Below are 27,139 nucleotides of genomic sequence, written 5' to 3' on the forward strand. Positions count from 1 at the left end.
ATCAATGAGAGAGAAACGTTGATCAGCCGCCTCCTGCACATCTCCCACTAGGGATGTGCCCGCAACCAAAGTACATGCCCTTGACCGGAATCGAACCTGGGACCTTTCAGTCCGCAGGCCAACGCTCTATCCACTGAGCCAAACCGGTTTCGGCTGGTTTCTAACATTTCATTTCTTTTTTCTTTCCAGACTGTTAACATTCTACTCCCAATCATCTCAATAGCCTTGATTTTATCATTTGTCTACTTTCTGGAGAGCTCTTAAGGGATCAATGCAACTGAATCAGAATAGGGGAGGGAAGGTGTAAATGAAGCTCAACTGGTTCATGGTCTCAACTTAATGCACAAGTCCTTGCAAAGAAACCATGTCTCATAAATCCATGTCTAGCACAGATCTCTACAGGTTTCCCCAGCTATCTGAAAGTAGAGTGTACCTATGAAACCTTTCATAAGCTGAAATGGCGTAAACTATCCCCTGCTTTCCAAAAGTTCTCATTAGTACCTTTTTTAAAAAAATTGATTTCAGAGAGGAAGAAAGGGGAGAAACATAAATGATAAGAATCGTTGATCAGCTGCCTCCTACACGCCACCTACTGGGGATCAAATCACATCGCAGGGCCATTAGTACCTATTTTCACTAACGGAAAGAAACCGAAGGGAATTTTTGCTTTGACGAAAAGTCATCACATATTAACGGGGGTCTTTGTAAAAGGAAAGTAGTGTATAACAGGAACTTTTGGAAATGTTTTCTACCTTAACTCCCTAACAAAACAAGGAGAAAAAATCTGAAAGTTTCTAAAAATAAAAAGGCCTGCTAAGTCACTAAAATTCCAGTAGATGGCAGAAACCCCTGTTTACCACTGCATGCTTGAAGGACATAGGAGCAAACTTTCTGGAATTCACCAGCAGAGAAAATAAAAAATGAGGTAAGCAGAGGACAAAAATTTTCTACCCACCTTTTCAAAGAAAGATATCCCTACATTTGTCCCCAAAAGAGTAGTTATCTACCAAGAGCTAACATAATTGTAGTGTAGTAAAAAGAGTATGTGGCTCTAGCTGGTTTGGCTCAGTGGAGAGCAGTCAGTTGGTCTGCAGACTGAAGGGTCCCCGAGTTTGATTCCGGTCAAGGTCACATGCCTGGATTGCAGACTCAATCTCCAGTAGGAGGCATTCAGGAGGCAGCCAATCAATGATTCTCTCATCATTGATGCTTGTATCTCTCCCTCTCCCTCTCTGAAATCAATAAAAAAATATATTAAAAATAAATAAAAATAAAAGCAATGGAATAACTTGCCTCACAAAATAGAGACCTATTAAAAAATTAATCAGATCATGAAATAGCACATCTAATAAATGACAACACAGTGGCTAACAATGAAATTCTTTTTTATCATTTTGGAGAAAGCAAGCAGGGGAAAAGTCACACACATTAATAATCCATGATGCCACGTTTTTGAAGAGTAAAAATTTCCCAACTAGGAAATTTCTGTATCTGTTTCATCAGTAGGAATTAAAAGCACCTGCTCCTTCAACAACAAGTCTTGTACTCAAAAAGAACAGATCCAAGTCTGAGAGAACAACCATTTCAACTGTAAAAGGCGAAGCCTCCAAACACAGTCACTATTTTCTGCCGACCATCTTCATCTCAGTGGTGACATGGCCAATGCCCAGGAAACCTGTGGCAGGGATCCCATGGTGAAGCAGCAGCAGGTGTCTATGAACACTGTGTGGTGACAGTGGCTCACAGCCTCCAGACTCAGAGCTCCGCATGGTGGGCTTCTGCCTTCAACAACTCACTGGGTTTCATGAAGATGCCTTCCATGGCTTTCCAGTAGTTGTTCGGGCTTGGCTGAGCCATGCCATGCACCTCTTTTTGCCCACTGATGGGTCGACCATATTGTTCTCCTGTGACAGACAGCAGAACCTCGGTGGAAGAATGCTTGAACCGCACCTCACCATCCCTCACCCAGTAGGGCCCGGAACAGAGCACTGTCCAGTCATCCAGATAATCACCTTCACCTTCCTCACCAAAAGCACTCACTTCCTAGAAGACACAGATGGTAGCAACATTAGCATGGCTGGTACATATAGGCTTGTAAAGGGGAGGTAGGCAATGGGAAGAAAAATAAGGCTACCCAAAAGTAAAAAATGAGAGGCTTTCCAGGGTTGTTTAGAAGTAAATAAATAATTTAAACTGGAAAAAAGAAGAAGACACAAAGGATACAAAAGCAATTGCCATAAGATTATGATCCAAACACTAATTTTGCAATAACTCTTTATTTGCCTTATAGCCTTATATTTTCTATTATAGTCTTAAAATACTTTATAGCTCTTGTTATTTGACTTGAAATATTCCTGCCTTATCCCCTTAACTAGATTTTAAATGACCTGGTGAGAAACAAGCTGGAGACAAGCAGACCCTGAATGTCAGCTCTATCCCTTCCTATGCAATTCCTCTTCTTTTTTTTTTTTTTTTAATAAAGTATAGCGATATCTTTTTTTTTTTAAATATATTTTATTGATTTTTTACAGAGAGGAAGGGAGAGAGATAGAGAGTTAGAAACATCGATGAGAGAGAAACATCGACCAGCTGCCTCCTGCACATCTCCCACTGGGGATGTGCCCGCAACCCAGGTACATGCCCTTGACCGGAATCGAACCTGGGACCTTTCAGTCCGCAGGCCGACGCTCTATCCACTGAGCCAAACCGGTTTCGGCTGCAATTCCTCTTCTATAAAATGATAACAATATCACCTTACAGGATAATTGTAATAATTAAATAAAGTAAGAAATATTGAGCAAATTATAGCATGTTCTATCTTCCACTCCTCTTCTAATCCCATTCACCTTAGGGCCAAATATTCAGAGTTTTTATCACAATAAAAAAGTTACTGATTAATTCAGAAATATATAATTTAAATATATACTAATAGCTATATAATGTAAAACGATAAAAAGCAGTCAGATTAAGACTAAAGCAAAGGGAACTGCACAAAATTAACAATTCTGCTACTATGTATGTATACTAGAAGTGAATGAGTAGGTGAATGGATGACAGTGGAGCCAGATAACTCAGTTAGAGTGTGAATTTACAAATAAGCAAAGGGAGGAGACTAGCATGATCTATGTGATAATGGATTAGAGTTGGAGACATGATTAAGAACTCATGTCTAACTTAATATACATACATATAAACACCCATAAGTTCATACTGATATAAACAAAAGATTAAATAAGAGACAAATCTCCCATACAGAAGAATTCCAAATAAATCATGTAGCTACTCCATCTCGAAGGAGAAGCACAGGTGCTCTCCTTCCAGGGAGCAAGCCCGTGCCTTTCCCCTCCCCCTCATCCTTCCCCCAGGCCTGTTACCTTTACCTTTCTCTCTCCTAAGCTCCAAGGGCCCTTCTTTTGCCTCTGAAACTTGTTTCCTCAGCCCATTTCTTCTATAGCTCACTTCTTCTACCTCTATGACTTTCTAAGTAAACTTTCTCTTATAGTTTGAAAATAAAAAGGGAGAGCATAACTTGCCATTCTTAAGTATGGGCTGTGCAAAGACTTCTTTCTAGAGTACAGTATGGACAGGAGGAAAATGAAAAGAGTAATTTTACAGAAGAAACCTGACAAACACAAATTCAGCCAGGTAATCAGTATCAACAGTCATAAATCATGTAGATAGTATATGTCCTTGTTATGATGTGATGAAAATGGCACTTGACCTCTGTGATCTTTCTCCCAAAAACCTTTATAAATCCAGTCTAATCATAAGAAAAACATCAAACAAATTCCTATTAAGGAGCACCCTATAATATACCTAACCGGCACTCCTCAAAACTGTCAAGGTAATCAAAAACAAGAAGAATCTGAGACCTATCACAGCCAAGAGGAGCTTAAGGAGACGTGACAACTAAATGTAATGTGGTGTCCTGGATGGATCCTGGAACAGAGAAAGGATAGCAGTAAAAACTAAGGAAATTGGAATAACCTATGGACTTTGGTTGATAGCAATGTAACAATATTATCAATTCACTGTAGCAAATCTATCATACTAACTGTAAGATGTTAATAGAGAAAACTATGTACAGAGTACAGAGTGGGAGTAGGAAGCAGTCATTAAGGGGTCCCACATCCCCCAAAATCTCACGGCTTAAAAAAATGGCATAATACCTAATTCATTTTCTTAACGTGGTCAGTCAGCATCATTACAATAATAATTTTTATTGCAAGTTTGGAAACCATTAGGTTTCGTTATTGTAGGATTTATCAAGATAACTTTATAATATGCTAACATATACCTATTCTGTCTTTCCTCCTCATTTGGTCTAGATGTAAAGTCTCCATTTTGACCAGAAACAATTTCTTTCACATGTATGAGACAAAGCCAGTTCTCCAGGTTTGCACAAAAGAGAACATCTGCTCGGCTGGTGTGCTCAGTGGTTGAGCATCAACCCATGAACCAGGATCCTGGTCATGGTTTGATTTCTGGTCAGGGCGCATGCCCAGGTTGCGGGATCTATCCCCAAGTAGGGGGCGTGCAGGAGGCAGTTGATCAATGATTTTATCACTGATGTTTCTCTCTCTCTCTTTCTCTCTCTCTCTCCCTCCCTCTCTCTGAAATCAACAAAAAACCGTATTTTTTTTAAAAAGAGAGAACATCTACTACACCTGGAAAAGAAAGGACTAAGAACAAAGATATCAAACAACTCAACTGAGTAAAGTACAAAACAGCAATGACCCATAGGATGCCACCTCACCTGGTTTCCAGAAAGAGGTGAGGTGAAGTGGTGACTATGGAGGTTTCGGCCAGTGTTGACATGTGTCAGCCGAATGGGCTGGCCACATTTGATGGGTGTTCCCCTCTCACAAACTGTGGAGGTCTTCCCCCGTATCCTCCAGTAACTATTGCTGTCATCCACAGAGGTTACACCTGTCACTGACTGCTGCCCACTACCTGCAATCAAAAACACAAAAAAACAAAAAGAACAAAGAAAAGAAGAAAAGAGGTAAGTTTAACTGGACCCCTCTCTTTCCTAGGGGTTATTAGATCAAATTTGAAAGTAATGCCCTAACCGGTTTGGCTCAGTGGATAGAGCGTTGGCCTGTGGACTGAAGGGTCCCAGGTTCGATTCTGGTCAAGGGCATGTACCTTGGTTGCGGGCACATCCCCAGTGGGATGATCAGATCAGAGACAGCTGATCGATGTCTCTCTCTCATCAATGTTTCTGACTCTCTATCCCTCTCCCTTCCTCTCTGTAAAAAAATCAATAAAAATATATTAAAAAAAAAAAGTAATAACATGGCCCTGGTCGGTGTTGCTCAATGGTTAGAGCGTTGGCCCACAGACCGAAGGGCCCGAGTTCAATTCCTGGTCAACGGTATGTACCTGAGTTGTGGGTTAGATCCCTGGCCCCAGTCAAGAAGCAAAAAGTCTCAATATGTCTCTCTCACATCAATGTTTCTCTCTCTCTCCTCCCCCCTTCTCTTCCACTCTCTCTTTTTAAAAAAAGGAAAAATATCCTTGAGTGAGGATTAACAACAACAAAGTAATAAAGCAGACACATAGCAGGTGTTCACTGAATGGCTGCTAGGATTAAGACATCCCAACAATGACAACTCAGTTCCTTTCCAAGTCTAACTGGTCAAGCAGGTTTTGAGAATCATGAAAGAACTCCTTCCTTTCTTAGCTACTAGCATCATCAGTCATCCAAGATAGAAACCTAAAGTCACTTTAAATGGCTCTCTTCTCACTGGTTCACTAATTTTTTCTCTTTTTGTCTGTTTTTGTTTTCTTATAACTTTCTGACTGAGCACCATATCTCCTGTATCGAGAATAATAGGCACACAATAGGAGCTCATTAATCTATACCAGTGATGGCGAACCTATGACACGCGTGTCAGAGGTGACACGCGAACTCATTTTTTTTGGTTGATTTTTCTTTGTTAAATGGCATTTAAATATATAAAATAAATATCAAAAATATAAGTCTTTGTTTTACTGTGGTTGCAAATATCAAAAAATTTCTACATGTGACACGGCACCAGAGTTAAGTTAGGGTTTTTCAAAATGCTGACACGCCGAGCTCAAAAGGTTCGCCATCACTGATCTATACTGAATGAAACCACAAGTAATTGCTGAAATATAAATAAACACAAATTAAGCATTTTCATTTCATAGGATAAAAAAACTCTCAAAACAGTTTCCTCTCCAATTCCAGTGAGTGCTTTAGTTTAAATTCTTTACAAGGATAAAGTTTGAATAAAGAGACCAAAGGAGCCAAGACCGGTTTGGCTCAGTGGATAGAGCGTCGGCCTGTGGACTGAAGGGTCCCAGGTTCGATTCCAGTCAAGGGTATGTACCTGGGTTGCGGGCACATCCCCAGTAGGAGATGTGCAGGAGGCAGCTGGTCGATGTTTCTCTCTCATCGATGTTTCTGACTCTCTGTCTCTCTCCTTTCCTCTCTCTAAAAAATCAATAAAAATATTTAAAAAAAAAAAAAAGAGACCAAAGGAAAAGAATTGAAGAGCAAGTATTACTATGCAAAAGAGCTAGAACAAAGGGTCATGGTCAAAGAGTGAGCTCTTGGAGTTTAAAACTTCAGAGATACAGAACTTAGTGTAATTTTTCTACATGTATGTCTCTCCCACAATTGACTAGTGCCGGCCTGGAGTAGTTGAAAGCAGGCTATGAACCTAGAGCCTAGACAGATTTAGATCGAACTCTTGTCTCTGCCTTTCATTAGCTGCAAGGCTTTGAGCATGCCATTTATTCCTGAGTCTGTTTCCTCATCTGTAAAATGAGGATAACAATAATTTCTACCTTGTAGGAATGTTATAAATCTAAAAGAGTATGTATGTAATGTATGCACCTGGTGCATAGCTCACCAGAATGAAACTGGTATTACCATTAAGATGCCTTAGCCCTAACCGGTTTGGCTCAGTGGATAGAGCGTCAGCCTGCGGACTGAAGGGTCCCAGGTTCGATTCTGGTCAAGGGCATGTACCTGGGTTGCGGGCGCATCCCCAGTGGGGGGTGTGCAGGAGGCGGCTGATCGATGTTTCTCTCTCATCGATGTTTCTAACTCTCTATCCCTCTCCCTTCCTCTCTGTAAAAAATCAATAAAATATATTTTTTTAAAAAGATGCCTTAGAACAATGAGGTATCACTTCACACCTGTCAGAATGGCTACCATCAATAAATCAACAAACAACAAGTGCTGGTGAGGATGTAGAGAAAAGGGATCGCTAGTGCACTGTTGGTGGGAATGCAAATTGGTGCAGCCTCTATAGAAAACAGTATGGAGTTTCCTCAAAAAAATTAAAAATGGAACTGCCTTTGATCCAACAATCCCACTTCTGGGTATATAGCCTAAGAATCCCAAAACAATCAGAAAGAATCTATGCACCACCTATGTTCATAGCAGCATTATTTACAATAGCCAAGATCTGCAAACAGCACAAGTGCCTATTAGTAGATGAGTGGATAAAAAAGCTGTGGTGCCTACTCGGTGTGGCTCAGCGGTTGAGGGTGGACCCATGAAATTTGATTCCTGGTCAGGGCACATGACGGAGTTGCAGGCTTGATCCCCCAGAGTGCAGGAGGCAGCTGATCAATGATTCTTTCTCATCACTGATGTTTCTTTTCTTCTTTTTTAAAATATATTTTATTGATTTTTTACAGAGAGGAAGGGAGAGGGATAGAGAGTTAGAAACATCGATGAGAGAGAAACATCGATCAGCCGTCTCCTGCACACCCCCTAACTGGGGATGTACGAGCAACCAAGGTACATGCCCTTGACCGGAATCGAACCTGGGACCCTTCAGTCCGCAGGCTGACGCTCTATCCACTGAGCCAAACCGGCTATGGGGATAGATATAGATATAAAGATAGAGATAGAGATATATAGAGATATATAGATATATAGGAATATATGTAGATATAGATATATGGATATATATACGTATATATATAGATATATAGATAGATATATACACATATACATATACATATATATATATATTTCAGAGAGAGGAAGGGCAAGGGAGAAAGGGATAGAAACATCAATGATGAGCCCTGACTGGTTTGGCTCAGTGGACAGAGCGTCAGCCTGTGGACTGAAGGGTCCCAGGTTCGATTCCAGTCAAGGGCATGTACCTTGGTTGTGGGCACATCCTCAGGAGAGGGTGTGCAGGAGGCAGCTGATCGATGTTTCTCTCTCATCATTGATTTTTTTTTCTCTCTCCCCCTTCCTCTCTGAAATCAATAAAAATATATTTTAAAAATTGCCGAAACCGGTTTGGCTCAGTGGATAGAGCGTCGGCCTGCGGACTGAAGGGTCCCGGGTTCGGTACCGGTCAAGGGCATGTACCTGGATTGCGGGCAAATCCCCAGTGGGAGATGTGCAGGAGGCAGCTGATCGATGTTTCTCTCTCATCATGTTTCTAACTCTCTATCTCTCTTCCTTCCTCTCTGTAAAAAATCAATAAAATATATTTTTTAAAAAATAAAATAAATAAATAAAAATATATGTATACACACACACACACACACACACACACACGCTTTTCTTCTCAAGATGTGGTACATTTACACAATGGAATACTATACAGCTATAAAAAAAAGAAGGAATTCTTACCCTTTGCGACAGCATGGGTGGACCCGGAGATTACTATGCTAAGCAAAATAAGCCCGTCAGAGAAAGATGAATACTAGGTGACCTCACTAATGTGGAACCTAACCAACCAACAAAATGGAACCAGAAGCACGGATACAAGGAACAGACTGACAAATGTCAGAAGGGAGGGATGGGGGGACTGGATAAAGGAAGGTAAAGGAATCAGCTAAAGGACATATATGCATAGCCCATGAACAGTGTGGGGATGGGGCTGGGTGGAGGTGGGCAAAAGAGGGGAAAACGGCGGACATCTACAAGTGTCAACAATAAAAGTTTTAAATTAAAAAAAAAAAGATGCCTCAGGACAACTCAATTCTCCCTGCTTCTAGGCCTCAAGAACCTCCCAGGGCTCCCCTAACCTTCCCAGACTACACCCCTAAGACTTTCTCCAGGCCCCGCCCCCTCCGGAGCCCACCAAGCCTTCCTAGCCCACTCGAACCCGGGGGGCAGTACCTGACCCGTAGCGCACGTCGTGTGAGTGCAGCCGCACGTTGTGGCGCGTATTGAGTAGCTTTACCACAGAACCGCAGGTAACCACAGCCAGATTGGACGCTCCTACAGCGCTCCACAATCCCCCGAACAACAGCAGCGAAACCACAGCCATCCTAGCGGTGCCACAGAGTCCCTAACCCCCGAAGTAACTTGGCCCCGCCCCGGAACCGGAAGCTGCAAGCGGAACCATAGAGAGGAGGAAATGAAGAAGTCCTCGTTTGGTCTTTATGGTTCCTTTGGCCAGAGCGGCCCGGGGAACCGGCTAGGCCTGGTTGCTTCCAATCGGCTCGTTCAGTTCTGAAAGCCGCTTTCCTGAACCGGGACAAACCCGGAGGAGCCGGGTGGGAGAAGAGAGCAAGAAACGGCCCGCCCACTCCCAGTGACAGGGAGCCGGAAGTGACGTAGCACGTTGACGCAGCGGCGGCGGCGGCGGCGGCCGAGGGTCCGGCGGTGGGTCCTTACTATCTTTTCCCAGTCTCGGTTTGACGACTCCATTTTCCTCGGTGGGGGCTTGGCGCGACGGAGAAGCGGCGGACTTCAGGTGCGTGAAGTTCGGGCTGGAAAGCGTGCTCCTCGAAGAGGGCAGGTGGGGAACCAGGCTCTTAGGGCCTGGTCCCGCAAGGAAGGAGGTGTTGGGGAGTCGTATGCAGGAAGAACGGGGCCCCCGGCCTTCCCAGCTCTAAGAGGGAGAAGGAGGAGGAAAGCGGGGTAGTGGCTCAGAGTCTCAAGGCTTTTCCAACCCTGTGCCACCCAGAACCCGTGAATTGGGCTGCTTGTGGGATCAACAGGCTTCCTCGGATCCCGTCCTTCTGTCGTAGCTTCTGAAAACTGGGCCACGCGAAAGGATTGGAAATGGAGTGGATCTGCGGCTTCTGAGTCAGGATCAGTTGGTTGAAGTGTTTGTTCTGAGGATGTGATAACTGTGGACCTTTCAGCAGCTCGACCATTAGGCCTAGAGAGTTATGCCCAACGCCATCTCTTTCCGTAGTGCTGAATAGTAGAGTTAGAATTTGCTGTAAATGGCTACCTGCATCCACAAATGCCTACCACAAACATCAGAATGGCTATTAAGTTAAGACTTTATTTTCTAGCCCTAGCTGGTTTGGCTCAGTGGATAGAGCATTGGCTTTCCCGGTCAAGGGCACATACATGCCCGGGTTGTGGGCTCGACCCCCGGAGTGGGGCATGCAGGAGGCAGCCGATCACTGATTCTCTCTCTTCATTGATGTCTCTCTCTCTCTCTCTCTCTCTCCCTTCCTCTCTGAAATCAATAAAAATAATATCTTTTAAAAATTAAAAAACAAAACACCACTTTATTTTCTTGCAGTTTCTGCCTTTCTCTCCAGGCACTTCCTTGAACTAGCTGAAGTAGTTCATTTCACTTGGTTGTTGCAAGAACTGATACTTAATTTTCTTTAAAGGGAGGCCTAAGGTCTCTGAAAATATGTCCATGGAAATTCACTGTAATATCCGAAATAATAAGGGAGTAGTAAGTTACACCACTGCTATTAATAGACATGGAGAGTATAAACAAATTGGGATTTGATTAATTTCTTGGAGGGGGGGCTTAGTTCCACTGTTTATCTGAAAGTTACCAGTTTTTAAGTCTTCATTATATTGATTACAAAAGTAGGATTGCTTCCCCATCAGCTCTGAATTTAGAACCCTTTTCCATAACTTGGGTCTCTTCAGCCGATACAAGCCCATTCTTATTCAGTTGGTTCACCTGGCTGCTAGATTCTAATAGCATAGAATTATTCCTCCTAAGTTTAAATCTCATCAAGAGATTAATCACATCAGGAACTGGTACAGACTAGTGAGGCTCAGTAACATTTTATAGTTCTCCCTCAGTAGACATTGACAAGTAAAGAAGCCTACCCAGTGTTGTGGAAACATATGGTCTTTGGAGGCAAATAAATTTGCTCTTGTTCCCATGTTCTTGGTCTCCATAATGACACCATAGTCAGAATCCTGGGTGTATGGTCCTTAGATTTTCCTCTCTGTTATTCCCAATAAAATCAATTACCAAATCCTACCTCTCTATAAAAACCTGTTCCCATCAACATACAAATTATGTTCTTTCTGTTATTTCTCTTATCCACTTCCAACTACTATCCTACTTTTTTTATTTCCCTTCGTAGCCAGATTTCTCCCTGTGTCAATTTTCTCGGCTTTTATTCAATTTTCACCCTATACCAGTCTGGTTTCTCTTCTGACCACTCCGTTGAAATTGCTTTTACCAAGGTCCCAGTAAATATCCCAAACCTAACGTAACAAAAGAAAATTTTGTTTTTCCTGTCATTCCACACCTGGTCTTCCCTCTATCACTAAAGTAGTAGTATTGTCATCCACATGGTTACCAAGGCCAGAACTCTTGAGAACCATCTTGGATCCTTCTCCCTTACTACCCCATCCCCAAGTCTTTTAGTAAATCCTGTCACTTCTACCTACAAAATACGTTTCATGTTTTTCTTCTGTTCTTTATCTTCACTGCTAACACCCTGTTTCCAGCCACCATCATCTTTTGCCTGGACTACCACAAGAGTATCTTCAGTTTTCCTTGTTTCCCCTCAGATCCCCTTGTGGTCTGTTTTCCATATTGCAGGGTCAAGTCAGATCATGTCATTTCTCTGTTTAAAATGTTCTAGTGACTTTCCATGCCTTCCTAGCCCCACTTGAGGCCCGTCCCTCTCACATTTTGTGGCCTTCACCATTCTCTGGTCACACTGGCCTTAGGACATCGCCTACCATATGCCAAGTTCTTCCCTCTCTTTTCTACCAGGAGCCTCTTCCCCTGACTTTGCATATCACATCCTACCCATTCTTGAATCCACCTGGACAAGGACCCAGGAAATCACCTTTGCATCCAGCCCAGAGGAAAACCACGAATTTCAGTTTAATTTCCACGTTTCAGTAGGGTTATAATTGCTGTTTGGACACAAATACTGGCCCATAGAATCGGAAACTAATATTCGTACTGTATAAAGTTTTTAGTCAGAGTAAGTGAATGCTGCATGGACATGCTCCCAGGAGCAAACTGGAATTACAACTAAAATACAGAAAAACTTCCTGAATAATCAATGGAAAACTCTCAGGAGAGAACCCTGATACCCGAGGACCAAAAGTGGAGACCACATAGAGACTGGTAGGAAGGGCGGAGGCGCAAAAGGGCTGGCCCAGCGCCCACTGATAGCCAAGGAAGTCTAGCTCCTCTATTCTTACAGTCTTTATTTAAAGTCACTTCCTCAAAACCAGGTTAAAGTCTTCTATTACAGGCTCCCATGGTACTTTGTAATAATTCTTTAAAGACTTTCTGCTTCAAAATTTTTTTTTTTTAATTTATTGATTTGAGAGAGAGAAAAGAAGAGGAGGGAGGGAGACATAGGCATTGATTTGTTGTTTCACTCGTCTATGCACTCACTGGTTGACTCTTTCTTGTATTGGATCAAACCAGCAACCTTGGTGTATCGGGAGGACACTCTAACCAACTGAGCAACTTTGGCCAAGGCAAAAGGCCTCTACTTCTAGATTAGGAGTCACCAAACTAAATCTCTTGGGGCAACTTAGATTATTCCTATTCATTACAAGTGGTCTGTGTCTGCTTTTGTGCTAGAGCAGCAGGTTTGGCCCTCTGTAATTTGCCAGTCCCTGTGCTGGAGGAGAAACTACAGCACTATGTGTGTTTCCCAGCTGTGGTACAAGGCTCAGTAGCTGTTACTCCCTCCTTGTGTTGCAGGGATTCTGAATCTGGTTACATATTTCCGTTGTTTCTGCTCCTCTTTTGCCCTTTCCTTGTTCTCCAAGGAAACTTGGAAAGAAAGGGGATAACTAATATTTTTTAATCACTTATTATGTCAACCATTATTAACAGTCGTGCTTTTTGTACCCTGGCATTGAAAAGATTCTGAATTTCTGTTTTGTTTTATTAATCCACACCTGAGGATATTTTTCCATTGATTTTTAGAGAGAATGGAAGGGTGGGGAAGAGAGAGAGAAAGAAGCATCGATGTGAGAGAGACATCGATTGGTTGCCTCCTGGGCACACTCCAACCAGGACTGGGGATCAAGCCTGAAACCGAGGCACATGCCCTTGACTGAAATTGAACATGGGACCCTTCAGTCCACAGGCTAACGTTCTATCCACTGAGCCAAACCAGCCAGGGCATAATTCTTATAAATATGGTGTGTGTACATGTTAAAATGGTTATAGGTAGGAATAACCTTTTCTGTATTTTAACATCTTGATTTGGTATAATTAGGATATTTCATAACAGAGTTCTGAGTCGCAAACTTAAAAGAACTTTGTCTTACATGGACTCTGAATACTGTTATTTATTAAACTTATACATTTTGGGATTCCAAATTGGATAGTCATTCATGAACATCTTTGGACTAGTCCTAGGCCCTCACTCATAAAATACAGAATGTCTTGTCCTGGCCAGTGTGGCTAAGTGGGTTGGAGTGTCTTCCCATACACCAAAAGGTTGCAGGTTTGATTCACGGTGAGGGCACATACCTAGGTTGTGGGTTCAATCCCCAGTCGGGGCCCATATGGAAGGCAACCAATCAATGTTCCTCTCACACATAAGCATTTCTCCTTCCCTTTCTCCCCTCCACCCTTCCTCTCTCTCTCCTTCCCCCTTCCTCTCTCTCTAAAATCAATAAACAAAAATACAGAAAGTCTTATAGTTTAAACTCCACACCGGACTTCTAGGGCTATTCCCCAGACGAAACCTAAGCCTTTGCTCGTGTTGCCTTTTTCCAGGCTTTATTAACTCCTCTCAACTCAGGCTTCACCTTTTCTGAGGCATTTCCTGACCTCCCTCTTCATGTTACTCTCATAATCTTGGTATGTAACTATCATGTAGCATGTATTATGTTTTGTCATAACTTTATTTATAAGTGTTTTGAGATAGGTTGTGAACTCCAGGGTAAAAGGCATATTTTACTCGTTTTTATATATCCAAATCCCAGCACAGAGTTTGACCCTAAAAATAAAAAGATAAATGTTAATTGAAGCTGCCAGTGGAGGGAATTAACAGACATCTCTTCTTGCTCTGGTCTCCTTTTAATTGCCTTCTACATCATCTTGTTCAAAGGGAGGGACTGCTGAGGGCCTCCCCTGTGGCAATCTGATCCCAGCTCCATTCCTCGTCCAGAGAATGTCATGGTAACCGCCAGCCTCTCCCTTTGAGCCCTGTCTTCTACTGCAGCTGTGCTTCTGTCTGAAGAACCTCCCTTCACCCCACTCCCCTTGTAGACCTGTTTCAGTAGCAAATTTAACTTACAATCTGAATATGGGGAAAATTCAAGAGCATAAGTACTAAATACAAAATACAAACTATATTAGGCTCATCTAAGGTATCATATAGTAATTTTTGTTCTGGAATAGTTGCCATCTCAGCCTGCAATGCTGCTGCGGCACCCTCTGCACATCTTAGTTCCTTCAAGTTGCAGCAAGTCGGGGTTGCGTCTGGCACACATCTTTTAACTGGAAGTCTTGGCAGTGAGCTAGATTGGAGGCATTCCCCAGCTATAGCACAGTATGTACTTTATTGCTAACGTAGGGAATGAGAGGAAAGCTGCATGCAGCACACAGTACCAGTTCCCCCCACCCCCCTCCAGGACAGAGGAAAGCTGTTGTTTTCATCAGGTAGGCTATCTGTTTCTCTCTGTTGAGTAGGCTGTAGGGCATCTGGTCTACAGTAGCTAGCATTTAATGTGAAGACGTTGGTGCTTTTCAAGATTAAATTTGTGTGTCTGATAGCCTAATTAAAGCATACTATGGTGGGGGCTGCTGTACCCAAATTTTATTTTGAAGGCCTCAGTTCAAGGCTGAGGGGAAGCAGTGTTAAAATTAAAATTAGAGCCAAACCGGTTTGGCTCAGTGGATAGAGCGTCGGCCTGCGGACTGAAGGGTCCCAGGTTCGATTCCGGTCAAGGGCATGTATCTTGGTTGCGGGCACATCCCCACTGGGGGTCGTGCAGGAAGCAGCTGATCGATCTCTCTCATTGATGTTTCTAACTCTCTATCCCTCTCCCTTCTTCTCTGTAAAAAATCAATAAAATATATTTTTTAAAAAAATTAAAATTAGAGCACCAGATTTAATTGGCAGAAGTTTTAGATACTTTTGGCAGTAGTCCTCTCTCCCTCTGTATGACTTTAAGTCAAGCTGTATAACCTTAAGGAGACAGATTTAGGAGGGAAAAGATCATTGATCCTAAACCCAAGATTTCCTATAGCCCTAGCTGGTTTGGCTCACTGGATAAAGCGTCGGCCTGGGGACTTAAGGGTCCCAGGTTCGATTCCGGTCAAGGGCATGTACCTTGGTTGCAGGCACATCCCCAGTAGGGGGTGTGCAGGAGGCAGCTGATCGATGCTTCTCTCTCATCGATGTTTCTAACTCTCTATCCCTCTCCCTTCCTCTCTGTAAAAAATCAATAAAATATATTTTTAAAAAAAAGATTTCCTATACTTCCCAGGGCCTATACAATAGTCTAGTATAGTGGCTTTCAAACTTTTTGATCTTGGGACCTCTTTATATGCCTCAAAATAATTTGAGACTCCAAAGACATTCTGTTTTAATGTCTGCCTTAGAATATAGCTGAATTTCTCATATCTGTTTCTGCATTCAGTCTGTTGTGATATAACATGTCATTTAACCTCTGGAAAACACCGTTCACTCATGAAAGAAAGGAGGGGATGGTCCCTGAACTACACTGAGAACTACTGGTACAGTAGAAACAACTGGGACTGGAGTCAAATAGATCTTAACTCAGATCCCAGCTTACAGTTGTTAGTTGTGTTGCCTTGAACAAGTGGCTTCATCTATCTGAGTCTGTTTCTTCTGTTGAATGAAGAGAAAAGTGTGCTGTAACTAATAGGACGGTGTAGGGGTTAATAGGTATTTGTTAAGTGTCTAGAACTTGGTAGGTGTGTGGTAAACATTATTCCTCGGGGCTGCTGCTGCTGCTGCTGCTGCTTTTTTTATTTTTAATTGCTTAAAGTACCTTAGTAAGGTCTTTATTAGTTTTGGTTGGGTTTTGTTTGGGTGTTATAGGTTTGTTTGTTTTGCAATTCTCTTCCTGTGCCTACTCTATTCAAATGTCATAATACATAAAATTATTTTGTGGTCCTTGTTTGCTTTCATATCTCTCTCCTACTAGAAGTAAACTTCTTGAGAACAAACAATCTTGTCTCTATTCAAATCCCCAGCTCCTAGCAGACTGTATGTACATGGTAGGCATTCAATAAAGTTTGAAAAGAATGGCATCTTAAACCTCAGCCTAAAATGAACATAAGACAGTATCACTGTCCCTCCCTTTCTACCAGAACTCAGTACCTTTAGTTTTGTTTCCTCCTGCTTAGTTAATTGGTTATGGTACCAGTAAGGGTAATTTTCTGGAGAACTAGAGCCACAGAACGAAAAGCTCCTGCTAGAGCTTAAATCACTTCAGGTAGACCTTAGCCACCCTCCTGTTGTCTTCTCTCCCTTCCCACTGCCAACTTTCACTGGGAAGATGGCAACAATATGATAAAAGAAGTACTATTTAGTGGATATTTAGCAGTTCATGGTTTGTGCAGAGCACAAAGAAGGATACAACTTAATCTGGCACAGAATCACAAAGTATCTTGTGATGTCTCTCCTATTGCCATTTATGTTTTCATGGTTTTGAATAGCCCTTCAATTGGAGATGGTCTCTGACTTCCATAAGCTTGTAGTCTAAGTGGGGAAAATAGACATTTACACAATGGACCATAATTCAGAACAGGGTGAATTCAGAACAAGATTCCAGAATGGAATCTTGATGTTATGATTTCTGTGATATGTGCTGTTTTTAAAAGTCCTACTCAAGGCCCAGGAAGCTCCATGTTCTGGTTCTGGCATTCACCACTGCCATTTAAAGGCTTCAGATGAATCTGAAATCGGAAGTAGAAGACAAAGTTGGGAGTGGTTGATACAAAATTACAGAATGCTAAGGAAAATTAGGCCAGTGATTCAAATTCAAACTTACTCAACATTTACTGAAACAGTAAACTAGGTTCTTTCCCATATCTCATGTAATATCCTGCGAGGTAGGTAGTGCTGTTGCCATTTTCCAGATGGAGAAATTGATATTCACATACATTCAATCATTTGCGTAGGTTTATATACCTAGACATGATGGGACCAGGATTTTATCTCTACCCTTAAGCTTAGCAATCTTTGCATTTAACTATGTCGCCTTTATTTGGTAAGCCCTGTAAGTCTCTTCAAAGTGTTGTTGTTGTTGTTGTTATTGTTTTACTGGGGGGAGAAGGTAAATGATAAAAATAGAATTATGATTCTAATGTTTCTAAAAAAAAAACAAAACCCTCTCCCCCAAATGCTCCCAACCAGTACCCAACAAGTGGGCACAAGTTCGTGAAATATTTAATTTGTTGAAAAGTATTTTTCTTTTGTCTCTGCCAATAGCCAGATCTAGTGTATCTAAAAATGCCTGTCGCCCTAGCTGGTTTGGCTCAGTGGATAGAGCATTGGCCTTCGGACTAAAGGGTCCCGGGTTCAATTCCGGTCAAGGGCTCATGCCTGGGTTGCAGGCTCGATCCCCAGTGGGGGACGTGCAGGAGGCAGCCGATCAATGATTCTCTCTCATCACTGATGTTTCTCTCTCTCCCTCTCCTTTCCTCTCTGAAATGAATAAATGTATATTTAAAAAAAAAAGAAGTTTGAAAAACAGTAAGTGCCATCCTAATGGCAGGCACTTTTATTTTTTATTTATTTATTTACTTATATTTTTATTGATTTCAGAGAGGAAGGGAGAGGGAGATAGAAACATCAATGATGAGAATCATTGATCGGCTGCCTCCTGCATGTCCCCCACTGGGGATCGAGCCTGCAACCCAGGCATGTGCCCTGACTGGGAATTGAACCGTGACTCCTGGTTCATAGATCGACGCTCAACCACGGAGCTGTGCTGGCCAGGCGTTTTCAAACTTCTTGATGAGCCAGTCACATAATCTCGGTACTACCACATCCCTATCTATATGATTATTTCTACACTAATTTCTTTCTTTGTCTGCTCATTCCTGCCCCCAAATGGTGAAATAAAACTATTTGGGGAAACAAAATGATATGTATAGGCAGAAGTCTAGAGTAATCACTGTTTTAAAGGTACACATGAGAGGAGCAACCACGGGAAGAATGGAAAATAGAAGAGATGGCCCTAGCTGGTTTTGCTCAGTGGATAGTGCGTTGGCCTGTGGATTGAAGGGTCCTGGGTTCAATTCCAGTCAAGGGCACGTGCCTGGGTTGCAGGCTCGATCCCCAATAGAGGGCATGCAGGAGACAGCCGATCAATGATTCTTTCTCATCGTTGATGTTTCTATCACTCTCTCCCTCTCCCTTCCTCTTTGAAATAAATTTTTTAAAAAAATTTTTTTTAAAAAAGGAAGAAAATAGAAGAGATGAAGCCATCTGATTCTTACTCTTTCCTCCCCGGGTAGAATTGATTGAGTTGGCAGAGCAGTGGCATGTGGCTAAAAGCCTGTTCGTGGAAAGGGCCCTCTGTAAAATAACATGTCTCATTCTTTTATCACCGTCTCCCTTTCCTCTCTAGCCTTCTTCAGGCAGACTGTGAGAAGCTGCAGCAATGTCTGATTTTGTAGAAAGTGAGGCTGAGGAGTCCGAAGAAGAGTACAATGATGACGGCGAGGTGATGCCCCGAGTCACCAAGAAATTTGTGGAAGAAGAGGATGACGGTGAGGAGTCCCCAGCCTCAAGCTTCTTCCCACTGTTGCTAAGCTTTGGATAGTTGGGTTCTTGCTGATGAGAGGCTCAGGCTAAGCACAGAAGTTATCACACATGAAGTACCAGCTTGAGAATTTTCAGTCATTCATAGAAAATATTTACTGAGTATCTGCTATATGCCAGGCCTTGTTCCTAGAACTAAGAATACAAAATAAAGACCTAGCTGTCATAGAGTTTACATTAAGGGGAGAGAACAGACAAAATAAATACATATGTAATGTAATGTTACCCTCCTTTAGACATCAAGTAATGTTGGTATTTATGCACTCAGTTTCCTATTTCTCTCTCCAAATCCAATCACTAGGGTTATCGGCAGAGTAGAACCATGAGATGGCTTTAAAGGCAGAAAGGGAAATGTAAGTCTCATCAAGAGAATTATGGGTGAAAGGAGGAATATAGCTCTTATAAACTGAGAGGAAAGCAAAGGTTATTGGTGGCCATAAAACCTCTAGTAAAGAACCAGAGTAATTAGGAGGATCATCTTGCCTACAGACAGATGGTGAATACAGAAGAGAGATAGTCCTTTCCAGGTGCTTCTGTTCTAAGTCAGTGTTTTTGCATCTTTAGATGAGGCAGAAGAGTTAGTATGGCACCCAGGTTATTAGGTTCAGAGAAGATGGAGAATCACAGTTCAACCGGTGGCCCTGCTCCACCCCCAGTGTGTTTCCCAAACTCCGTGCCTCAAACGTGCATGTTTTCCAGATGAAGAGGAGGAGGAGGAGAACCCAGATGATCAGGATGAGCAAGGCAACCTGAAAGGCTTTATCAATGACGATGAAGATGAAGGGGAGGAGGATGAGGGTAGCGACTCTGGTGATTCAGAAGATGATGTTGGTCACAAAAAGAGAAAACGCAGTGAGTAGTAGTCTCTCCTCAAGTGAAGTGAGGCTGGGGTGGAAGTTGCAGTGAAGAAGGGGGCCCCACTGTCACCATGGTAACACTTTGTTTTTTCCAGCATCTTTTGATGACCGCCTGGAAGATGATGATTTTGATCTCATTGAGGAGAATTTGGGTGTCAAAGTCAAAAGAGGAGTAAGTGTCATTCTTTGTTTCTCCCCCTGGGGGTGAAGGAAAAAGCCCTTTAAATCCAATGACTCCAGGGGAAGGAGACACATTCAGAATAGTTTGAGGAACATCAGAGAAGAGAAAGTTGCTCACTATATTGTGCTGTGCTGTGGGGCCTAAATTTATATTCTCGAGATTTGGGTGTCTGTTAGAAAAAGGCTTGTCAGCATTTCAAGAGTAGGCATTAGGGCTGAAAGTACCACTTAATGTGTTCTCTCCCATCTCCCTTGGTCAGCATAGCTGGTGGGGAAATGTGAGTGAGACTGGAGAGCAGGCATCCTTATGTAAGTCCCCTCAGACCTTGCTGAAGCAGGTTTTCCCACCCTTAGCAAAAATACCGCCGTGTCAAAAAAATGTCAGATGATGAGGATGACGACGAGGAGGAATATGGCAAGGAGGAACATGAAAAAGAGGCCATTGCAGAGGAAATCTTCCAGGATGGCGAAGGGGAAGAAGGGCAGGAGGCTGTAGAGGCCCCCATGGCTCCTGCAGAGGAGGAAGAGGAAGATGATGAAGAGTCAGGTATGTGGCATCAGGCAGGGAAGCCAATGTTTGGGTGAGTGTTGGGATTTCCTAGCCCCTAGGAATAGGATGGGAAACCAGATACAGGCCCCCAGTATTTGACACAAAAAAAGTTCCTTTTTAGGAGCCTCCCTACTCTTCTCCACTGGCCACTCATAATAGAAACTAAAGCCGCCTAGTCCTGGCTCATCTTCTGCCTCTGAGCACTAACCCCTCCCTTTCCTGCCCAGACATTGACGACTTCATTGTGGATGATGATGGACAGCCTCTGAAGAAACCTAAGTGGAGGAAAAAGCTTCCTGGATACACAGATGCGTGAGTGGGGTCTGTTACAAGGTGGTGATAATGGCATCTGAGTGAACCCAGTCAAGACAGAGTCAGCTCTAGCCAGTTTGGCTCAGTAGATAGGGCATTGGCCTGCATGCAGACTGAAGAGTTTCGGGTTCAGTTCTAGTCAAGGGCATGTACCTCAGTTGCAGACTCGATACCTTGCCCCAGTCTGGGCTCGTGTGGGAGGCAACCAATCGATGTTTCTCTCTGTCTCTCTCCCTCCCTCCCACTCTCTCTAAAACAAAACAAACAGTGGAAAAAGTATTTTTGGGTGAGGATTAACAGATCCACTGAACTGGATAGGAATCCATTTGCCCTGTTGCTATTTGATCCCTGTCACCAGCATTTGTCAAAGATGGGCTTTTTATCCTTCATAAATCATACCCCTAGAAATATCCTCCAGCTAAGCCTTTATTCCACATGAATATGCTTTTTTATTGATTTTAGAGAGAAAGAGAGGAAGGGAGAGGGATAGAGACAGGAACATCAACGAGAGAGAACATCATGGATCAGCTGCCTCCTGCATGCCACCTACTGGGAATTGAGCCCACAACCCGGGTATGTGCCCTGACCAGGAATGGAACCATGACCTCCTGGTTCCTAGGTCGAAGCTCAACCACTGAGCCACACAGGCCAGGCTGAATATGCTTTTTTATTTGCCTTTCTCTTAACTTTCTAGTTGCCTTGGAGCAAGTAAAGGATCAGTGCAGGTGCTGCATTTCTCTCCTCTCACCAGAACCTGGGCCAACGGCCTTTTGCTGTCACCCACAGGGCCCTGCAAGAAGCCCAAGAGATTTTTGGTGTGGACTTTGACTATGACGAATTTGAGAAATACAATGAGTATGATGAAGAACTGGAGGAAGAGTATGAGTATGAGGATGATGAAGCCGAGGGTGAGATCCGAGTGCGTCCCAAGAAGACCACCAAGAAACGTGTGAGCCGCAGGAGCATCTTTGAGATGTATGAGCCCAGCGAGCTGGAAAGCAGTCACCTCACAGATCAGGACAATGAAATCCGAGCCACCGACCTGCCCGAGAGGTTCCAGGTAAGAAACCACCAGCTTCTGTCCTGCCGATTTGTCATCACCTTGCCTGAGTATCTTTGCTGCAAGGGTTGTAGCAGAGAAACAACCTAACAACAATCTGATAGCAAATGGTGTCTAAGAAGTCAGCTTTGAACTCCATCTGAATAAGAGGTATAGGGAGTCCAGCTCTTGTAGGAGGGAAGATAGACTCTAGTGCTGCTTGTGGTTCTTGAAATGGCACTCGCTCTTTAGCAAAATATGAAGTGCCTGCCTACTTCCTGCCAGGGTGACACTCTTCAGGTATTGGAAATGTGTGCCTGCAGAGCACACTTTTGACCAGAGTGGTGTGTGTTTTTCCTATGTAGGATGTAAGAAAAAGTCAGTCTCACTCTGTTGTCTTATTCCTTGCAGCTCCGCTCTATCCCCGTCAAAGTGGCTGAAGATGATGAACTAGAAGAAGAGGCTGACTGGATCTACAGGAATGCTTTTGCCACACCAACTATTTCTCTGCAGGTACCCCCCAAAAAGATCCTTATGTTTGACATGAACCAGAAGTTGAGCTGCTCCGTGTGTGTGTGTCTGTGTCTGTGTGTGTGTCTGTGTGTGTGTGTCTCCACACGTGGGTGTATGAGAGATTTTTCTAGATTTCATCTGACAAGATCATCCTGTGACATGAAGCAGTTTCAGAAAAAAGTGATGAGACAAAACAGGTAACAGTATTGTTGCTATTTCTTTTTTCTTCCAACTGTAGGAAAGCTGTGATTACCTGGACAGAGGGCAACCAGCCAGCAGCTTTAGTCGAAAAGGGCCCAGTACAATTCAGAAGATTAAAGAGGCCCTGGGCTTCATGCGAAATCAGCATTTTGAGGTAGCACCTCAAGTTCTAGTGGCCCATTTCCAGTGGTTAGAAATTCATCTAGAGGATGAGGGTCAAGATAACCCCCTTTTCCTGTCCTCAGCAGTGGTCCCTAGACTCAAAAAGTGTGAGGACTAAAGGAGACCCTAGTGATCAAGAGAACAGTGCTACCCTCTCTGCAGTAGTTTCTTCCCCTGTGGCTGGAGAGCATGCATCCTGGATGGGCTTGTGAGGGAGGCCACACTTCCAAACTGATGAATATCCTGGACTATCTATCCCAGTGGCAAAGGGGATCTGAACAGATCTTTCTCCTCTGATTGACTATGGTCTCCTTGCCACCCTAGGTGCCTTTTATTGCCTTCTACCGAAAGGAGTATGTGGAGCCTGAGTTGCACATCAATGACCTGTGGAGGGTGTGGCAGTGGGATGAAAAGGTAATATTGATCCATGCCCCCCAAGGGGCTGAGGGCTGGATTGGGCACCACTACCACCGGGGCCCAACCTCTCTCAGCAGCCCAAACCCCCACCAGGCCTGTCAAATTTCCCAGGGTCTCCTGGTAAGGAACAGAACAGCCTTGGGACTCCAAGGCTGAACACCAGCCCTTACTGCTGCCCTATCCTATCCTAGTGGACCCAGCTGAGAATCCGCAAAGAGAACCTAACGCGGCTGTTTGAGAAGATGCAGGCTTATCAGTACGAGCAAATCTCTGCTGATCCTGACAAACCTCTAGCTGATGGCATCCGGGCTCTGGACACCACCGACATGGAGAGGTAACGTATGCAGGGTTTATTTCACAACAGGGAACTCTTAGATCAAAGGCAGGCCCCCCGGAGAGTGAGTAACCTTGCAAAATTATCAGTACATAATTTTGGGAAACCAAATTATAACCAGAAAGTAGCTTGTGAGCCTGGAATCAGTAGGGGTGTGAGAGGGGACCAGATGATTTTAGTGGTCAGCATCATGAAACTGGGGAGGAGGGACAAGGACTGTCTTAAGGACTCTGAACTTTGCTAGAGACGTGCTGCCTTGTCTTCCTCTCCCTTTTTGTTTTCACTTCTAATAGCCACAAGCCACCATTTGTTTGACATAGTCATCCTTTAAGATATGCCCTGGCCCTGTGGCTTAGTTGGTTGGAGCATAGTCCCGTGCACCTAAAGGTTGCAGGTTTAATTTCCAGCCAGGACACATTCCTGGGTTAAGGGTTCCATCCCCCGTCAGAGCACATACGGGGGGCAGCCAATTGATGTTTCTCTCTCTTTCTCTTCCTTCCTCTTTTTGTAAAGTCAAAAAAACATATCCTTGAATGAGGATTTTCTTAAAACAGATACATTGGCCTGGCTGGTGTGGCTCAGTGGTTGAGCATTGACCTATGAATCAGGAGGTTGGGGTTCTATTCCCAGTCAGAGCACATGCCCTGGTTGCCAGCTCAATCCCCGATGTGGGGTGTGTGGGAGGCAACTGATCAGTGAATCTCATCATTGATGTTTCTATCTCTTTCTCCCTCTCCCTTCCTCTCTGAAATCAATAAAAGAAATATATATTTTTTAAAAAACAGACACATTGGTTATAATTAAATCATGGTCTGGGGCCATTTGGTGTCTATAATAATTGTGGAATACAGGCACCCATTCTAGTTGGGATCTCGCCTCATGGGTATTGGACCTCTTGTAGCAGAACTGTAGTATACTCTTCCTCGGTAACAGTCGAGATCTTATGTTCCTTCCCTCCAGGCTCAAGGATGTACAGTCGATGGATGAGCTGAAAGATGTCTACAGCCATTTCCTGCTTTATTATGGTCGTGACATCCCCAAGATGCAGAATGCCGCCAAGGCCAACCGCAAGAAGCTAAAGCGTGTAAGGGAAGAGGGCGATGAGGAAGGTGAGTGCTGGGAAAGAAAACCCAGGAAACTTGATGGCCATGGCATCTCCAAGGATGTCCTTGGCTGAGTGCCCTTTGGGGCTTCTCTATATGTGTCAGATCCTTGGGAGTGATTGGAAATTTGAGCACTAACTCCATTTTCCCTCCCAGGTGAAGGTGAGGAGGCAGAAGATGAGGAGCAGAGGGGACCAGAGCTCAAGCAGGCTTCCCGGCGAGACATGTATACCATCTGCCAGAGTGCCGGCCTAGGTAAAAGCTAGCTCTTATGATCTGGGCATTCAGCCTTGAGCAAGGGAAGTTCCCTGATAGTCACTGGTGGGTAGAAAGAGAACTTAAGAAACATCTGAGTGAATCACCAATCCAATTCTGAATACTTGCTCCCATGTGCCATGCTCACCCCACAGTAATGGTCCAGTCTCTCCCTAAATTCCTGAAGGAATGGTAAACTCAACACAGTTAAAGGGAGACAGCCAATCCATTCTATCTTTGGAAAGTCCTTTTATTAAACTGTAACCTCCGCTTTAGTTCTGAGCCCAGGAGTTACATAGAAAATTTCTGCCTCATAACAACCCATCAGATGTTTAAAGTCAGTTTTTTCATTGCTCTTTGTAAGACATCCTGGTCCTGCTCATTCATGACCCCATTAAAGTCTAGTTCTGAGAATTGCTACTCTAGACTCTTAAGAGTCAAGACCCCAGCTATTGCCTTACCTCTGACTCTCCTGTTTACCTTAGATGGCCTAGCCAAAAAGTTTGGGCTCACTCCTGAGCAGTTTGGGGAAAACCTCCGGGACAGCTACCAGCGACACGAGACAGAGCAATTTCCTGCAGAGCCCTTGGAGCTGGCCAAGGATTATGTTTGCAGGTAGGCTTGCAACAGATGGCTGTCAGGAGGAGGGGCCTGAGGCCAAAGAGACCGCATCTTGAGCTCTTCCATTTTCCCCACAGCCAGTTCCCTACACCAGAAGCTGTGCTGGAAGGTGCCCGCTACATGGTAGCCCTGCAGATTGCCCGAGAACCCCTCGTCCGGCAGGTGCTGAGGCAAACATTTCAGGAGAGAGCCAAACTAAATATAACCCCCACCAAGAAAGGTAGAAAGGTGAGCTCTGGGCTTTAATCCAACATGTGGCCCAGCTCTGTACTTGAGCTGAATTTCTTATAGCTCAGTTGTCTTCCTGAGAGCAGAGAGGCAATCTTTTCTCCCAGGGTCAAGCCAGCCTATCTGCAGGCTGATGATTCCCCCTTGATGTATACAGGATGTGGATGAGGCCCACTACGCTTACTCCTTCAAGTACCTAAAGAACAAGCCTGTTAAGGAACTGAGAGATGACCAGTTCCTCAAAATATGCCTGGCTGAAGATGAAGGACTGCTCACCATTGACATCAGCATAGATATGAAGGGGGTAGAAGGGTAAGCAAAGCACTGGGGTAGGGGCTCTTGGGGGAGGGCTTGGTGATGAGTCTTTGGGCGGAAGGGGTCCCTCAGAAATGTGAACCACAGCCCTGGGTGGGTTGCTCAGTTGGTTAGAGTGTCATCTCCCTACACCAAGGTTGCTGGTTCTTGTATGTCCAGGGCACATACAAGAAGCAATCAATGAATGTGTAAATAAGTAGAACAACAAATTGATATTTCTTCCTTCCTCTCTTTCTAAAACCAGTAGGGATAAAAATTAAAGAAAATGTGAAGCACAGTTTCAGAATTGAGCAAGCCATTGTCCCTGGCTTGCTTGCAGTGTTTGTGCACATTTGGGCATCACATTTTCTCCATCCCTAACACACTAACTGCAGTGTTGTTTCTTCTCAGCTATGGCAATGACCAGACATATTTTGAAGAGATCAAACAGTTCTACTACCGAGATGAGTTCAGCCACCAAGTACAGGAGTGGAACCGGCAGCGCACCATGGCCATCGAGCGAGCTCTGCAGCAGTTCCTCTACGTGCAGATGGCCAAAGAACTCAAGAACAAGCTGCTGGTCGAAGCCAAAGAATATGTCATCAAGGTGAGAACTGAAACTCATGATCTTTAGTTCTATGATTTCCCCAAACTAGAGCTGAGAGTGAAAAAACCTCTTGCCCGGGCCAGTGTGGCTCAGCATTGTCCTGTGCACTGGAAGGTTGTGGGTTCAATTCCCTGTCAGAGCACATGCCTGGATTGCGAGATCAGTCCCCAATTAGGGTGCATATGGGAGGCAGTTAATCAGTGTGTCTCTTTCACATCGATGTTTCTCTCTCCCTTCCTCCCACCGCAAAAAAAGAAAAGAAAAAAGAAACCCCTTATTGTAGCTAATGGAGAAACACTGGTGGCAGGCAGAGCATAAGCTGAGAGGCTTTGGGTCACAGACCTTCCTGCTTGAGGAGCCTCTTTCCCCACCCCCCGATCCAAACATTCTTTTTTTTTTTTAAATATATTTTATTGATTTTTTACAGAGAAGAAGGGAGAGGGCTAGAGAGTTAGAAACATCGATCAGCTGCCTCCTGCACACCCCCTACTGGGGATGTGCCCACA

At 43.8% G+C, this 27,139-nt stretch overlaps 2 protein-coding genes across 3 annotated transcripts in view; one reads left to right on the plus strand and one right to left on the minus strand.

Moving 5' to 3' along the window:
• Positions 1-1,368: 1,368 nt before the first annotated feature.
• Positions 1,369-9,437, minus strand: SDF2 (stromal cell derived factor 2). The gene is made up of 3 exons (XM_006095528.3): positions 9,128-9,437; positions 4,757-4,953; positions 1,369-2,043 (listed from the first exon to the last, which is right to left on the minus strand). Exons 1-3 carry the CDS (start codon positions 9,276-9,278, stop codon positions 1,756-1,758), a joined length of 636 nt encoding a protein of 211 aa, XP_006095590.1. The 5' UTR covers positions 9,279-9,437; the 3' UTR covers positions 1,369-1,755.
• Positions 9,438-9,570: 133 nt separating this feature from the next.
• The window catches only part of SUPT6H (SPT6 homolog, histone chaperone), a 33,693-nt gene continuing 16,124 nt past the window's right edge, over positions 9,571-27,139 (plus strand). Inside the window, exons 1-17 of one of the 2 annotated variants that reach the window (XM_006095527.3) lie at positions 9,571-9,707; positions 18,767-18,908; positions 19,660-19,812; positions 19,913-19,989; positions 20,352-20,544; positions 20,775-20,859; positions 21,646-21,919; positions 22,310-22,411; positions 22,650-22,766; positions 23,099-23,188; positions 23,383-23,525; positions 24,486-24,634; positions 24,785-24,883; positions 25,369-25,498; positions 25,582-25,732; positions 25,890-26,044; positions 26,438-26,633. In XM_006095527.3, coding sequence (XP_006095589.1) covers positions 18,800-18,908; positions 19,660-19,812; positions 19,913-19,989; positions 20,352-20,544; positions 20,775-20,859; positions 21,646-21,919; positions 22,310-22,411; positions 22,650-22,766; positions 23,099-23,188; positions 23,383-23,525; positions 24,486-24,634; positions 24,785-24,883; positions 25,369-25,498; positions 25,582-25,732; positions 25,890-26,044; positions 26,438-26,633 — 2,223 coding nt within the window. In that variant the 5' untranslated portion in view covers positions 9,571-9,707; positions 18,767-18,799. Of the gene's footprint in view, positions 9,708-18,766; positions 18,909-19,659; positions 19,813-19,912; positions 19,990-20,351; positions 20,545-20,774; positions 20,860-21,645; positions 21,920-22,309; positions 22,412-22,649; positions 22,767-23,098; positions 23,189-23,382; positions 23,526-24,485; positions 24,635-24,784; positions 24,884-25,368; positions 25,499-25,581; positions 25,733-25,889; positions 26,045-26,437; positions 26,634-27,139 lie in introns of those variants that run through there. The other variant, XM_023759564.1, reaches the window with a different exon arrangement.

Source organism: Myotis lucifugus, unplaced genomic scaffold, assembly GCF_000147115.1.
Source record: "Myotis lucifugus unplaced genomic scaffold, Myoluc2.0 scaffold_157, whole genome shotgun sequence".
Taxonomy (NCBI): domain Eukaryota; kingdom Metazoa; phylum Chordata; class Mammalia; order Chiroptera; family Vespertilionidae; genus Myotis; species Myotis lucifugus.